Source organism: Bolinopsis microptera, chromosome 13 (assembly GCF_026151205.1).
Source record: "Bolinopsis microptera isolate Bmic1 chromosome 13, MBARI_Bmic_1.0, whole genome shotgun sequence".
Classification (NCBI taxonomy): Eukaryota; Metazoa; Ctenophora; class Tentaculata; order Lobata; family Bolinopsidae; genus Bolinopsis; species Bolinopsis microptera.
The window spans coordinates 1,770,231-1,786,974 of NC_087084.1; the positions used below are offsets into that span (position 1 = coordinate 1,770,231).

A 16,744-nucleotide genomic window follows, 5' to 3' on the forward strand; every position below is an offset into this window, starting at 1 on the left:
TCTGGTACACGCTGTAGTTATACTCGTAAGTTTTTATTGTTGTTGTTGATCACGGAATTGCCACAGTGCTAAATTAGAGATACCGAAATTAAATGAGTATTATTTTATAGTTACGATCATTTTAAAGTTTTAAGGATGGTCAAATTGGTGAAATCGGCCGGTTGAAGAGGAAAATAATGTTTTCGAATAAATAATATTTGTTGCTGAGTTCTCTGAATGTTCTTACCAAATAATTGATCCATAAAATAAACGGATCTCTGCAATTCTCCTAAAATTCCTAAGTTTCGGAGTAATCCAAGATACTACCACGCGTGGATACTGGATATGATCACCGTTTTAAACTAATTTCTTGGCATTCAGCCAAAGTGGAACTGGAATACCCAGTTCAAAATAACAATTCCTTCGATTGCAGTGTTTAATATCTCCGCTTAATGCCGCCACTCGTTTCTAGGTTTAAATAAATGTTATAGTCATCACAAGGGATAGTTATAGTATTACTACAACTAGTAGTACCCAATATATATACAGTGGTAGTAACTAGTAGTCACAAATATGACAGACTTTTTCAAAAATTAGCTTTTTAATAAATAAGTCATACTCATACTTCTATCGAGTATGACAGTTGTACAATGTACAATGTACAATGTACAACAATCTAGGTAACACTGAGTAGGATATTAACCTGAATAGCAGACCCATTCAGCAGGGTATGCAGATTGCAGAGAGTCATACCCCTCTTTTGCTTTGCTCCCACATACATGCATTGCATGTAACATTTCCATCACAGTCACCATTATATCTGCACAATGCACAGGTAACCAGGTAACCAGGTAACCAGGTAACCAGGTAACCAGGTAACCAGGTAACCAGGTAACCAGGTAACCAGGTAACCAGGTAACCAGGTAACCAGGTAACCAGGTAACCAGGTAACCAGGTAACCAGGTAACCAGGTAACCAGGTAACCAGGTAACCAGGTAACCAGGTAACCAGGTAACCAGGTAACCAGGTAACCAGGTAACCAGGTAACCAGGTAACCAGGTAACCAGGTAACCAGGTAACCAGGTAACCAGGTAACCAGGTAACCAGGTAACCAGGTAACCAGGTAACCAGGTAACCAGGTAACCAGGTAACCAGGTAACCAGGTAACCAGGTAACCAGGTAACCAGGTAACCAGGTAACCAGGTAACCAGGTAACCAGGTAACCAGGTAACCAGGTAACCAGGTAACCAGGTAACCAGGTAACCAGGTAACCAGGTAACCAGGTAACCAGGAGGTTAACAATGCCAATACATTGTACAATGCCAATAAGGACGTAGTACACAGGATCAGATTTCGTTTTCGAGCCTGTTTCTTTCACAGTGTTTGAGTAATAGTAATTTCAGTGTTGCAACTTTACTCTCCTTTGTTTTCTTGACTGATCTATGCGGCAAATATTGGCAAATTTCCAATCTTCACCTCCGTCAAGATTAGCGAACGGAACGTTAAAATGACCGCTAGAGCAGCGTCCAATTCATGTCCGCTCAAATAAAGTCCGCGATAAGGTAGTTACGTATTATGTAACAGGGCGTTAGACACGAGGGCGTAGGACACGTGTGATGTTACAAGTAATAAACTTGTAACATCAAAAAATAACATATTTTTTCCTTTTCACCCTTTTGAAAAAAGGCAATAGTGAAAGGTTACGAATGGACGTTTTTGCAGAAAAACGTGGATTTTGGAGATAGCGGTAGGTGGGTCAAATATATGTCGTGTTCCTTACTTGCTTGCTTCCGTTCGTTACCATGTCAACTTGCCGCGCGCACGCGCACGGGGATTGCTTGCGGAGATGTGGTGTATAGCTAGTCTGTGGTCAATGAATGCGCGGCACGAGCGTATTTTAATGTATACTAGTAATGTATAGTATTTTGTAATAAGCCCAACTTGAATGTGGCACGCGTAGTCTACTGATGTTTCAATATTATTATTATAAGGTGAGCTGATTAGAGCTTATATTAATAGTTATAGTGAAATGGAAATCTATCGTCCGCCAAAACGAAACAACGGGCGCAATTCTTGTTCACTTTGTCGCATATACGAAATTATCAGACATTTTCATCATAATGATAAACATCACAACAATGCGACTCATAATGTTTCTTTCCGGATATTACACGTTCAAGTTCGCTTCCAATTACTGAAATTGAAATATCCACTGCTTTTCCCACTAAGGATGATGTATTTCCGATGTTATATAGTAGACACGATTATTACTCTGGTAAAAAAAATTTCTGAAGAATGATTTGTAAATCTTTATCCGCTTACTTTGCAGCCCTTAGGCGTTCTTTATATCATAACCTCATCATATTTCAGAGCAGCAGAGCAACAATCTTTTATTTACAATGTAATTGCTTCTATAGAAGTCAAATGTTTGCTTCTAGTAGTCATAAATATAATTTCAAATAACACATATATATTCATGATTATGATTAATATATTAACATTTAATATAAATATAACGCTACGTTATATTAATAATAAAGTAGTAACGTTACAAAGGAAAACGCTGTTACCTATAGTAATATAGCAGCTACAGTTAATGTTCGTCAGAATCGTATCACAATCACGTCATGTTACAGTATATATTACATATAATATATTATACATAATTCCTTTATTTGAACAACCTATTGAGGATAATAAAATAATAGCTCCTGACCGATCGTAATTTCGGAGCAATATTTATTACTCACAGTACTCTAACATTGTGTGTAGAGACCGTTGTAAACGTGTTACAGTAAACTGTGTGTTATCGACATTGTGTATTCGGGGATAACCTGGTTACCTGGTTACCTGGTAACCTGGTTACCTGGTTACCTGGTTACCTGGTTACCTGGTAACCTGGTTACCTGGTTACCTGGTAACCTGGTTACCTGGTTACCTGGTAACCTGGTTACCTGGTTACCTGGTAACCTGGTTACCTGGTTACCTGGTTACCTGGTTACCTGGTTACCTGGTAACCTGGTTACCTGGTTACCTGGTAACCTGGTTACCTGGTTACCTGGTTACCTGGTTACCTGGTAACCTGGTTACCTGGTTACCTGGTAACCTGGTTACCTGGTAACCTGGTTACCTGGTTACCTGGTAACCTGGTTACCTGGTAACCTGGTTACCTGGTTACCTGGTTACCTGGTAACCTGGTTACCTGGTTACCTGGTAACCTGGTTACCTGGTTACCTGGTAACCTGGTTACCTGGTTACCTGGTAACCTGGTTACCTGGTTACCTGGTAACCTGGTTACCTGGTTACCTGGTAACCTGGTTACCTGGTTACCTGGTAACCTGGTTACCTGGTTACCTGGTAACCTGGTTACCTGGTTACCTGGTAACCTGGTTACCTGGTTACCTGGTTACCTGGTTACCTGGTTACCTGGTTACCTGGTTACCTGGTTACCTGGTTACCTGGTTACCTGGTTACCTGGTTACCTGGTTACCTGGTTACCTGGTTACCTGGTTACCTGGTTACCTGGTTACCTGGTTACCTGGTTACCTGGTTACCTGGTTACCTGGTTACCTGGTTACCTGGTTACCTGGTTACCTGGTTACCTGGTTACCTGGTTACCTGGTTACCTGGTTGTGTATTCGGGGACAATGGTTGTTTTTATCAAATCTTCAATACTGTCGTTAGCTTCAGTTGCTACTACTAGCAACGCTGCTCATGTCACTGTACAAAGAGCTTCTGTTTTTTATTGGTTTTTACAAGCGAGCAGTAATTATGTAGCGGCTAATAACCATTAATTATGTAGCAGCTAATATAAACCATTTTATTAAACTTGCCGTATTGAACCCTTTTCTTTGTTTTTAATTATACCAGAGTTATTTAGAGTCACCCTTCAGACAAGCTGCCTCCCTGGTTACCTGGTTACCTGGTTACCTGGTTACCTGGTTACCTGGTTACCTGGTTACCTGGTTACCTGGTTACCTGGTTACCTGGTTACCTGGTTACCTGGTTACCTGGTTACCTGGTTACCTGGTTACCTGGTTACCTGGTTACCTGGTTACCTGGTTACCTGGTTACCTGGTTACCTGGTTACCTGGTTACCTGGTTACCTGGTTACCTGGTTACCTGGTTACCTGGTTACCTGGTTACCTGGTTACCTGGTTACCTGGTTACCTGGTTACCTGGTTACCTGGTTACCTGGTTACCTGGTTACCTGGTTACCTGGTTACCTGGTTACCTGGTTACCTGGTTACCTGGTTACCTGGTTACCTGGTTACCTGGTTACCTGGTTACATGGTTACCTGGTTACCTGGTTACCTGGTTACCTGGTTACCTGGTTACCTGGTTACCTGGTTACCTGGTTACCTGGTTACCTGGTTACCTGGTTACCTGGTTACCTGGTTACCTGGTTACCTGGTTACCTGGTTACCTGGTTACCTGGTTACCTGGTTACCTGGTTACCTGGTTACCTGGTTACCTGGTTACCTGGTTACATGGTTACCTGGTTACATGGTTACCTGAGTTGTTTAGAGTCACCCTTCAGACAAGCTGCCTCCCCAGACGCAACTTATCAAATGTCACGGTTACAAACCGTCCTGATCGTAGTAATAGTATCGTACTCATTGTCCTTTATTATAATCTACCTTTCTTTATCAAACTTGCACTTTAGAGTTAGAAGCCATTAATAAGGTCTTATCAAATCATAAGATAAGAGGTATCAAGATAAGAAGTATCATTTCTACTTTACTTTAACGAATTTCGTTGTTTTTCGCTTATCAATCTAGTAATCTCGTTTACGGCGTTTTAACGGCTTTTTCTCTTTTTTAGAAAAGTGTTTTCGAAATTTGAAAGCTCTGCAAGTTAAATGATAATATATATATACTGCCGATTTTATTACATTTAGAGTCTAAGAAACGTGTTAACATTTTGATTAATAAAATTCGGTGAACCTTCAATCTCTGTTGAATAAATTAGGGACTTGTTTTTCAGGGAGATCAGTAGTTCAGTGAGTCTCTGCCGTTTCAACTGATTAAGGGAAAACGTTTAAATTACTTGCTTAGATTTGTTATTTGTGGTATCAATAAGGTGACACTTTGCCTGGGAAATACTTAAGTACTTAGATTTGTATGTATGAAATTGATATTTGCTACTTTATTTTAAATTTTCTCATTTTTCTAAACCATAATTACTCATTTTTAACGTTTTTTATTTTCGTTAGCATCGTATGAGATTCATACAAATAAAACTACTATTGTGGAAAAATGCTATCTTGATCAAGAGAAAACCAGTAAGTGAAGTTTCAATTAAAAATTTCTTTTTTTACCATAACTTTAAAAGGAAGAATTTTAGGGTGTTTTGTTGTAGACAAGAAGATGGAAGGAAAAAGATCCAGCTGAGGTCAGGTCAAAAAGTGATGAAAAACTAAATAGAAAATATCTGTTGCTAGTGTCCTAGATTTCAGTCAGCCATTAAATAATAACAAATAACTTGTATTTCAGTGGGTGACTCTATTGCAGATACCCAATAAATAATAACAAATAACTTGTATTTCAGTGGGTGACTCTATTGCAGATACCCATTAAATAATAACAAATAACTTGTATTTCAGTGGGTGACTCTGTTGCAGATACCCATTAAATAATAACAAATAACTTGTATTTCAGTGGGTGACTCTATTGCAGATACCCAATAAATAATAACAAATAACTTGTATTTCAGTGGGTGACTCTATTTCAGGCACCCATTAAATAATAACAAATAACTTGTATTTCAGTGGGTGACTCTATTTCAGGCACCCATTAAATAATAACAAATAACTTGTATTTCAGTGGGTGACTCTATTTCAGGCACCCATTAAATAATAACAAATAACTTGTATTTCAGTGGGTGACTCTATTTCAGGCACCCATTAAATAATAACAAATAACTTGTATTTCAGTGGGTGACTCTATTGCAGATCCTCCTACCTTTGGTCCTTTTCCTCGTCCTACTCGCAGTGCGACTAAAGCTGCCTCCTGTCAATGTTTCAGATAGTAAGTTGTATATTAATCTAATAACTTAATTTCCTAACCAAGCGGTATAATCTATTAATTTTTCATAGTAATTTAGTATAGGTGGAAACTGGATAATGTTTTGCGCAATAAATCACTTGGTCAGTTGGTAAAATATTTTGCTTTAAAATAATATTTTAAAGCAATTTCAGATAACATTCTTATCTTTAAAAAGTCAAAACTCACCCTCACCCCCTCTAACTCACCCTCACTCCCTCTAACTCACCCTCACCCCCTCTAACTCACCCTCACTCCCTCTAACTCACCCTCACTCCCTCTAACTCACCCTCACTCCCTCTAACTCACCCTCACTCCCTCTAACTCACCCTCACTCCCTCTAACTCACCCTCACTCCCTCTAACTCACCCTCACTCCCTCTAACTCACCCTCACTCCCTCTAACTCACCCTCACTCCCTCTAACTCACCCTCACTCCCTCTAACTCACCCTCACTCCCTCTAACTCACCCTCACTCCCTCTAACTCACCCTCACTCCCTCTAACTCACCCTCACTCCCTCTAACTCACCCTCACTCCCTCTAACTCACCCTCACTCCCTCTAACTCACCCTCACTCCCTCTAACTCACCCTCACTCCCTCTAACTCACCCTCACTCCCTCTAACTCACCCTCACTCCCTCTAACTCACCCTCACTCCCTCTAACTCACCCTCACTCCCTCTAACTCACCCTCACTCCCTCTAACTCACCCTCACTCCCTCTTACCCTCTAACTCACCCTCCCTCCCTCTAACTCACCCTCACTACCTCTAACACACCCTCAGAGTACTACTACGCGAAGCCGATGCCCTCAGCAGGATACGTCCCCTTTATACAGTCCCTGATGTGTGACCCAATTAGTGGCCGACCTGAGATCAGACTGGAGCATGCGTCACCGTACAAAAAGTACTCTGGAGCTAGGTTAGTGTTGTAGTGACGTCACGTGGTGTTGCAGTGACGTCACATTGTGTTGCAGTGACGTCACGTGGTGTTGCAGTGACGTCACATGGTGTTGTAATGACGTCAAGTAGTGTTGTGGTTTTATAACTCAGCTAGATTTTGGTGACGTCAAGTTATATTAATAGTAACATCATGCTAAGTACTGCTAATTCCCCTAATGTTTGCAGCATATACCCGATGCTAATTAGTGCTAATTCCCCTAATGTTTGCAGCTCATTCCCCCAATGTTTGCAGCATATACCTGATGCTAATTAATGCTAATTCCCCCAATGTTTGCAGCATATACCCGATGCTAATTAGTGCTAATTACCCTAATGTTTGCAGCATATACCCGATGCTAATTAGTGCTAATTAGTGCTAATTACCATAATGTTTGCAGCATATACCCGATGCTAATTAGTGCTAATTCCCCTAATGTTTGCAGCATATACCCGATGCTAATTAGTGTTAATTGCCCTAATGTTTGCAGCATATACCCGATGCTAATTAGTGCTAATTCCCCCAATGTTTGCAGCATATACCCGATGCTAAGTACTGTTAATTAGTGCTAATTCCCCTAATGTTTGCAGCATATACCCGATGCTAAGTACTGCTAATTAGTGCTAATTCCCTCAATGTTTGCAGCATATACCCGATGCTAATTAGTGCTAATTCCCCTAATGTTTGCAGCATATACCCGATGCTAATTTCCCCTAATGTTTGCAGCATGCATATACCCGATGCTAAGTACTGCTGATTAGTGCTAATTCCCCTAATGTTTGCAGCATATACCCGATGCTAAGTACTGCTAATTAGTGCTAATTCCCCCAATGTTTGCAGCATATACCCGATGATATCCCTGATAGACGCAACAGTACAGCTAACTGATACTTACTCCTTACTCACTGAGTATCACACTACAATGCTTAAAGACATGTTCAACATTACTGATACGGACGATGTTGAGGCTGTGAAGGTTGGTGGAAATTAATTACTGATTCGGGTGTTTTCCAATTAGCATATTAATTTTTTATGGAGCTCAATGCTTAGTGACGTTTCTTAATTCTTGGTGGGATGTAACATAATTTGTTGATCCTTGGAGAATAGAGACTATTATGGGCTAATTAGCATCCAATTAGCTTCCAATTAGCATCCAATTGATCATAGCTAAATAGATAGCTATAAATAGATAGCTAAAAAATGGATTTAGGCAGGCGGTGAGACGACCTACTTTAAAATGAACTAACCAGGATATATTTCAGGAGGGAATAGCTCGGTCGTGGGAGAATGTTGTTGACAACTCTTCTGGTCTGATACCAGCCTCATTTACCAATTCATCAGGTTAGTGATATATCCATAGTAGGATCACGATTAAGATGACTAATGCATGTATGTTAATCCAATGTTGGAGATGATGTAGTATTATCATTTATTGATTGTAATGTTAAGGTGAGTGCTATATCTCTACCTTTTCGGACGTAATATGACCGGACATTTCGTGAACGGACACAATTTTGAGTGGACATTTTGAGTGGACATTAAAATGAACACTAGGGCCTCCAGCGTCCAATTAATGTCCGTCCAAATAAAGTCCGATAAGGTATATACCTTTATATTTTTGTATGTGAATTAGATGAATCATTTATAATTTATAATATATTATTCTAAAACCTCCCCCAGATCCCCTTTTACCGGTGTATAAGCTTTACAAGAGAGACCTGGCGTCCATGTTAACTGCACCTTACGATGAAGTAGAACCACACGAGGTAATGTAACGTTATCTTATCAGGTGCAGGCAAATTATTTAGTGTAAATTAGTTTAGAGAGGCCTCTAAATATTTACAGGGATTCGGGATAAAGATAACGGAACGCTTGCTTAATCATTTTATTAATTCGTTAATTTCGGCAACAAAAATAAAACCAACACTGAAAAGTTTCCTCCCAACAGCTTGTAGACGAAGTATACCCAGATCCGACAGATGAAATCCCTATTTACAAAGATCTGAAAAACAAAGCCTCAGCCCTTGACCCTATGCAAGGTTGTTAGATTTGTATTTTTATTAATACGTTATTAAAAGTACTACCTTATCGGTCATGATTATCACGGACATTACTTTCACGCTGAAGACCTTAGCGTGAATAATTAAGTTCGTGAAAATAATGTCTGTGGCATTAAGGTCCGTGAATAATAAAGTCCGGTGATTATTTCCATTAATTTTAATGTGTGTGTCCCTACATATGCAGAAATTATGTGTAGCCGATTACTATATTAGTTTATTAGTGTACTAAAACAAATATAATCACTCCTCAGTCACATTCTAGAGTTCAGAAAAAGAGTAAAACACTTATTAAAAATTACCAAACATTTTTACAATTTTTGGACATTTTTGGGCGGTCATGAGCGTGAATAATTATGTCCGTAAAAAATTTGGTCCTTGAAAAACTTTTCTGTGACAATTATGTCCGATAAGGGATAAAAATGTATTTATCATGTGGAGTGAGTGTGACATATTTTCGATCAAAGATATTTCTAAAAAATATATAAAAGCTAATTAAAATTAGACGTATTTAACAACCTTGGCCCTCTGTCAGTCCTTGATCCTTTGACAGCTCAAGCAGCCCTCAAGAAAATGTTAAGCGGAAACGTGGACAAGGAGACGGCATACAAAGCGGAAAATAGTATGGAAATAATGATGAAGGAGTATTTTAAACACAAATATGTAAATAAAGGAAGTCACAGTGAGGTTTGTAACTAACTCCTACTTATTGATCACTTGTTAATCACTTGTTAATAACTTACTAATCACTAGTCAATCACTTGCTAATCAAGTTTTGTTAATCACTTGTTAATAACTTGTTAATCACTTGTTAATCACTTTTTAATCACTTTTTATTCACTTGTTAATCACTTGTTAATCACTTGTTAATCACTTGTTAATCACTTGTTAATCACTTTTTAATCACTTGTTAATCACTTGTTAATCACTTGTTAATCACTTGTTAATCACTTTTAAATCACTTGTTAATCACTTTTTAATCACTTGTTAATCACTTGTTAATCACTTTTAATCACTTGTTAATCACTTTTAATCACTTGTTAATCACTTGTTAATCACTTGTTAATCACTTGTTAATCACTTTTTGATCGCTTTTATGTGGTATTTTGGAGAATATTATATTGTTTAACTTAGTACTAGTTAATGTTGAACGTGGTTTTCACTTGCAAACTTTAAGAATCATCTCCGTTTAAGTTACATCATGGTATCATGTAATCATGAACTCGAATTACAAAGGACTCAAGTCTTTATATTTGTAAAGTGGTACCTTCAAAGAAATCAGAGTTGTTATAATTTATCCTGCATCACCGACACCTCATTCCCTCAGCTGTGAAAAATAAAATTGTTACCAATCCATTCACTAACCATACACAAAAGTCAAAAGCTCGGCCCGTGAGAATAGGGGTATTTCTAATTTGGGGTATTTGTAACTAACAGTGGGTTTTGTGAGGGAGTGAAAAGCAAAATTTATGTTTTAAAAGTCGCAAAAGAGCCCAAAATTTTAAGGTATGAGCAATTCGTAACCGTTTCCAAAAAAATACTTAATTTAATATTATTGTTTCCGAAGTTCAACTTGAGATTTCATAAGGTACTGATCCAACTATTCAGCGTGGATAAAGAAAGTATCATTTAGAATTAGTTTAACATCACTTAAGAATTAGAAACATTTCCCGAGAGAAACTTGAGGGACGATTTAGTTAGACTTAAGAAACCATTGCTTTGAATCTTTACTAATAGTAATTAATTAATTAGTTAATTGATAGTAATTGTTATTTTCTCAGAGTATTCACACAGACAAATTGCAGCAGTACTTGTGTAATGACCCAGCACTCAAATCAGACCAGGATATCCAGTATATGTGCCGTATTATGGCCCACAAGGGAAAGTGAGTAACCAGGTAACCAGGTAACCAGGTAACCAGGTAACCAGGTAACCAGGTAACCAGGTAACCAGGTAACCAGGTAACCATGTAACCAGGTAACCATGTAACCAGGTAACCAGGATATCCAGTACATGTACCGTATTATGGCCCACAAAGGAAAGTGAGTCCTAATCTGTTGCAGTATAAAACTGTATAATTCCAGTGTCATCAGCATCAGTATTCTCAATTTGAAAGTGCTTCAATTAGCTTGAATTTGGAGAGGATGATATTTCTACTGCTCTGAAACGACACATTCTGACTAATTTCCATTTAGAACTAGCCTGCAGTCCCTGGACCTGGACCTGCTCTCAATGGAAGTGATGGTAGCCAGTCAGGGAATTAACGAAAAAACAAAGATGGTCAAGTTTGATTTACAGGCTCTGAAACTCTCTAACAAGACCCGTTACATTCAGGTTTTTTATTTTGATTAATTCATTAGCTTAATATGATAATACAAATACTTTGCGATTCTTGAAGCTGACAGAACACTAACGTATTTATTGATAAAATTTCAAAATCGTATGAAATAAGATGTTATTCTAAACTCACTGCAGGGTATGTTGTGTGGTAGAGACCCTTCAGCAATAGACCCCACAGACGAAGAGACCAGGACTCTGGGAGTGAAGCTGAAGCTGTTATCTGACTTCAAACACGCCAAGATAACCTTCTCTCCTGACACCCCTCCTGTCAGGAATATCATTACCAAGGTTAGTCTGTCTAACCCGGTTACCTGGTTACCTGGTTACCTGGTTACCTGGTTACCTGGTTACCTGGTTACCTGGTTACCTGGTTACCTGGTTACCTGGTTACCTGGTTACCTGGTTACCTGGTTACCTGGTTACCTGGTTACCTGGTTACCTGGTTACCTGGTTACCTGGTTACCTGGTTACCTGGTTACCTGGTTACCTGGTTACCTGGTTACCTGGTTACCTGGTTACCTGGTTACCTGGTTACCTGGTTACCTGGTTACCTGGTTACCTGGTTACCTGGTTACCTGGTTACCTGGTTACCTGGTTACCTGGTTACCTGGTTACCTGGTTACCTGGTTACCTGGTTACCTGGTTACCTGGTTACCTGGTTACCTGGTTACCTGGTTACCTGGTTACCTGGTTACCTGGTTACCTGGTTACCTGGTTACCTGGTTACCTGGTTACCTGGTTACCTGGTTACCTGGTTACCTGGTTACCTGGTTACCTGGTTACCTGGTTACCTGGTTACCTGGTTACCTGGTTACCTGGTTACCTGGTTACCTGGTTACCTGGTTACCTGGTTACCTGGTTACCTGGTTACCTGGTTACCTGGTTACCTGGTTACCTGGTTACCTGGTTACCTGGTTACCTGGTTACCTGGTTACCTGGTTACCTGGTTACCTGGTTACCTGGTTACCTGGTTACCTGGTTACCTGGTTACCTGGTTACCTGGTTACCTGGTTACCTGGTTACCTGGTTACCTGGTTACAAACACGCCAAAATAACCTTATCTCCTGACTCCCCTCCTGTCAGGAATATCATTACCAAGGTTAGTATAGACTTATAAATAATATTGAGCTGTTTGCTCTGCGAGCTGGCATATCTACTGTAACCAGGCTAAAAGTTTCATAGTTAAAATCGCCAGGAAATCCCTCATACAGTCCGCTTTAGTTTGTTATCTTTACATACTGCCTCAACTAATCTACCATCAGTTATTGAGAACACTAATACTCACAATTCAAACTCCCAGATGAACGCTACATTCGAGACAGCAGTAAAGTTACGCAACTTTTCCGAGCATTGGGTGGTGAGTGCCCCGCTCGTGCAGCAGTGTCTACAGAGTGTCAATACGGAGAGTGTTACCTTGTTACTGGTTAGTTCGCCTAGTTACCTGGTTATCTGGTTATCTGGTTACTTAGTTACCTTGTTACTTAGTTACCTAGTTACCAGTGTTTCTCTACCTGAAGTACAATTGTCATTGAAGAATGTTATAAGGTTAAAACCTGAAATCAAATTCGCTATCCAACTCAAAGTTATAACTCAAGAATCAAGAAGCGACCATTCCCAGCTCCTAGATCGAATAACTGATTGTTACCTAGAGAACCCTTTAGTGGTCCCTAGTTACTTACTAGTTACTTACCAGTTACTTACCTAGTAACCTAGTTACATTATTACATTCCCAGCTCCTAGATCGAGTAACTGATTGCTACCTAGAGAACCCTTTAGTGGTCCCTAGTTACTTACTAGTTACTTACCAGTTACTTACCTAGTAACCTAGTTACATTATTACATTCCCAGCTCCTAGATCGAGTAACTGATTGCTACCTAGAGAACCCTTTAGTGGTCCCTGAGGAGCTACAGCCTTGGTTCAACAAGTTCACCCGGCAACAGAGAGCTCTCAGGAACATACTCAAAGTTAGAACCTTATTTTTAGTGGGAGAGTCAGCTGCAGGTCATAGACTATTTTTCTGTCAGCTCGACTTATATTTTCACAGTGTTTTATATCTGTGATTTATGTAAAATACATCACTGCTAAGTGATAAAATTTACATCACTGCTAAGTGATATAATGTAAGTTACTGTTATAATGTAGGTTGAGATCTGTTCCGCAACTTAAAATTGCACTTTTTGTCGGATCCTAAATCTTTGGTACGTTTTTTTTGCCCAAATTTCCCATGTAAAATGTAAATAGTATCATGTTTGGCAACGCTCCAAGTTTCCGGATTAAACTAATATCACGTGACCGTTTATCAGGTGGTACAAGCGTTTTATGAGACTGGCAGCAGCTCTGGCAGCTTCGCTAACTCCCTACTAGAACTACACCCAGTGTTGCAGACTGTCGTGTCTACTAACCAACTCAGCAGTGATATCAACCTCATTACTGGTCAGTTTACCTAGTTACCTAGTTACTTACCTAGTTACCTAGTTACCTTATTACTGGTCAATTTACCTAGTTACCTATTTACTTACCTAGTTACCTAGTTACCTAGTTACTTACCTAGTTACCTAGTTACCTTGTTACTGGTCAGTTTACCTAGTTACCTAGTTACTTACCTAGTTACCTACTTACCTTGTTACATATTTACTTACCTAGTGACAGTCCTGCTGCAGGACCGTCTGAAGGACGAACTGGTGAATTACTAATTAATCATGATTTTAATAATTTCAGATCACCTCAAGCTCTATATCCACCACACAAACGATATAGACTTTGATGTTTTCGTCCCTTTCAACGACACAACAGTGATGGAACAGGTCGGCGAGCTTATGTTATTGTAGCTTGTTACCTAGTTACTTACCTAGTGACCTAGTTACCTAGTTACCTTATTACTTATGTATATACAGATTATGTTCATGTAGCTTGGTTTATTAAATATCTATCACGTGATAGATCTAAATAATTGCCGGTGAGTGGCTAACAATTATCGCTAAAAGTAATTTAATTGTTATTTCAGTGGATAAAAGCGAGTGAATCTGTAGTTTGGGCTGGCATAGTGTTTACAAATGTAAACTCTACCCTTCCTCCTCATATTAGATATACGCTACGCATGAACGGTTAGTAACCAGGGTAACCAGGGTAACCAGGGTAACTCTACCCTTCCTCCTCATATTAGATATACGCTACGCATGAACGGTTAGTAAACTCTACCCTTCCTCCTCATATTAGATATACGCTACGCATGAACGGTTAGTAACCAGGGTAACCAGGGTAACTCTACCCTTCCTCCTCATATTAGATATACGCTACGCATGAACGGTTAGTAACCAGGGTAACCAGGGTAACTCCACCCTTCCTCCTCATATTAGATATACGCTACGCATGAACGGTTAGTAACCAGGGTAACCAAGGTAACCAGGGTAACTCTACCCTTCCTCCTCATATTAGATATACGCTACGCATGAACGGTTAGTAACCAGGGTAACCAGGGTAACTCCACCCTTCCTCCTCATATTAGATATACGCTACGCATGAACGGTTAGTAACCAGGGTAACCAGGGTAACTCCACCCTTCCTCCTCATATTAGATATACGCTACGCATGAACGGTTAGTAACCAGGGTAACCAGGGTAACTCCACCCTTCCTCCTCATATTAGATATACGCTGCGCATGAACGGTTAGTAACCAGGGTAACCAGGGTAACCAGGGTAACTCTACCCTTCCTCCTCATATTAGATATACACTGCGCATGAACGGTTAGTAACCAGGGTAACCAGGGTAACCAGGGTAACTCTACCCTTCCTCCTCATATTAGATATACGCTGCGCATGAACGGTTAGTAACCAGGGTAACCAGGGTAACCAGGGTAACTCTACCCTTCCTCCTCATATTAGATATACGCTACGCATGAACGGTTAGTAACCAGGGTAACCAGGGTAACCAGGGTAACTCTACCCTTCCTCCTCATATTAGATATACGCTACGCATGAACGGTTAGTAACCAGGGTAACCAGGGTAACTCTACCCTTCCTCCTCATATTAAATATACGCTACGCATGAACGGTTAGTTACCAGGGTAACCAGGGTAACTCCACCCTTCCTCCTCATATTAAATATACGCTACGCATGAACGGTTAGTTACCAGGGTAACTCTACCCTTCCTCCTCATATTAGATATACGCTACGCATGAACGGTTAGTTACCAGGGTAACCAGGTAACCAGGGTAACTCTACCCTTCCTCCTCATATTAGATATACGCTACGCATGAACGGTTAGTAACCAGGGTAACCAAGGTAACCAGGGTAACTCTACCCTTCCTCCTCATATTAGATATACGCTACGCATGAACGGTTAGTAACCAGGGTAACCAGGGTAACCAGGGTAACTCTACCCTTCCTCCTCATATTAGATATACGCTACGCATGAACGGTTAGTAACCAGGGTAACCAGGGTAACCAGGGTAACTCTACCCTTCCTCCTCATATTAGATATACGCTACGCATGAACGGTTAGTAACCAGGGTAACCAGGGTAACTCTACCCTTCCTCCTCATATTAGATATACGCTACGCATGAACGGTTAGTAACCAGGGTGACCAGGGTAACCAGGGTAACTCTACCCTTCCTTCTCATATTAGATATACGCTACGCATGAACGGTTAGTAACCAGGGTAACCAGGGTAACCAGGGTAACCAGGGTAACTCTACCCTTCCTCCTCATATTAGATATACGCTACGCATGAACGGTTAGTAACCAGGGTGACCAGGGTAACCAGGGTAACTCTACCCTTCCTCCTCATATTAGATATACGCTACGCATGAACGGTTAGTAACCAGGGTGACCAGGGTAACCAGGGTAACTCTACCCTTCCTCCTCATATTAGATATACGCTACGCATGAACGGTTAGTAACCAGGGTAACCAGGGTAACCAGGGTAACTCTACCCTTCCTCCTCATATTAGATATACGCTACGCATGAACGGTTAGTAACCAGGGTAACCAGGGTAACCAGGGTAACTCTACCCTTCCTCCTCATATTAGATATACGCTACGCATGAACGGTTAGTAACCAGGGTAACCAGGTAACCAGGGTAACTCTACCCTTCCTCCTCATATTAGATATACGCTACGCATGAACGGTTAGTAACCAGGGTAACCAGGGTAACCAGGGTAACTCAACCCTTCCTCCTCATATTAGATATACGCTACGCATGAACGGTTAGTTACCAGGGTAACCAGGGTAACTCAACCCTTCCTCCTCATATTAGATATACGCTACGCATGAACGGTTAGTAACCAGGGTAACCAGGGTAACTCTACCCTTCCTCCTCATATTAGATATACGCTACGCATGAACGGTTAGTACCAGGGTAACCAGGGTAACCAGGGTAACTCTA

General features: G+C 40.2%; 1 protein-coding gene across 1 annotated transcript in view; it reads left to right on the forward strand.

The window, feature by feature from the left end:
* The first annotated feature begins 4,919 nt into the window (after positions 1–4,919).
* The window catches only part of LOC134825438 (ATP-binding cassette sub-family A member 2-like), a 58,458-nt gene continuing 46,633 nt past the window's right edge, over positions 4,920–16,744 (forward strand). Inside the window, exons 1-16 of the mRNA XM_063837614.1 lie at positions 4,920–5,263; positions 5,915–6,008; positions 6,807–6,942; positions 7,801–7,936; positions 8,223–8,301; positions 8,641–8,726; positions 8,909–8,999; positions 9,571–9,704; positions 10,799–10,902; positions 11,213–11,351; positions 11,493–11,645; positions 12,658–12,780; positions 13,206–13,322; positions 13,662–13,791; positions 14,077–14,162; positions 14,363–14,462. Coding sequence (XP_063693684.1) covers positions 5,201–5,263; positions 5,915–6,008; positions 6,807–6,942; positions 7,801–7,936; positions 8,223–8,301; positions 8,641–8,726; positions 8,909–8,999; positions 9,571–9,704; positions 10,799–10,902; positions 11,213–11,351; positions 11,493–11,645; positions 12,658–12,780; positions 13,206–13,322; positions 13,662–13,791; positions 14,077–14,162; positions 14,363–14,462 — 1,771 coding nt within the window. The 5' untranslated portion in view covers positions 4,920–5,200. The remainder of the gene's footprint in view (positions 5,264–5,914; positions 6,009–6,806; positions 6,943–7,800; positions 7,937–8,222; positions 8,302–8,640; positions 8,727–8,908; positions 9,000–9,570; positions 9,705–10,798; positions 10,903–11,212; positions 11,352–11,492; positions 11,646–12,657; positions 12,781–13,205; positions 13,323–13,661; positions 13,792–14,076; positions 14,163–14,362; positions 14,463–16,744) is intronic.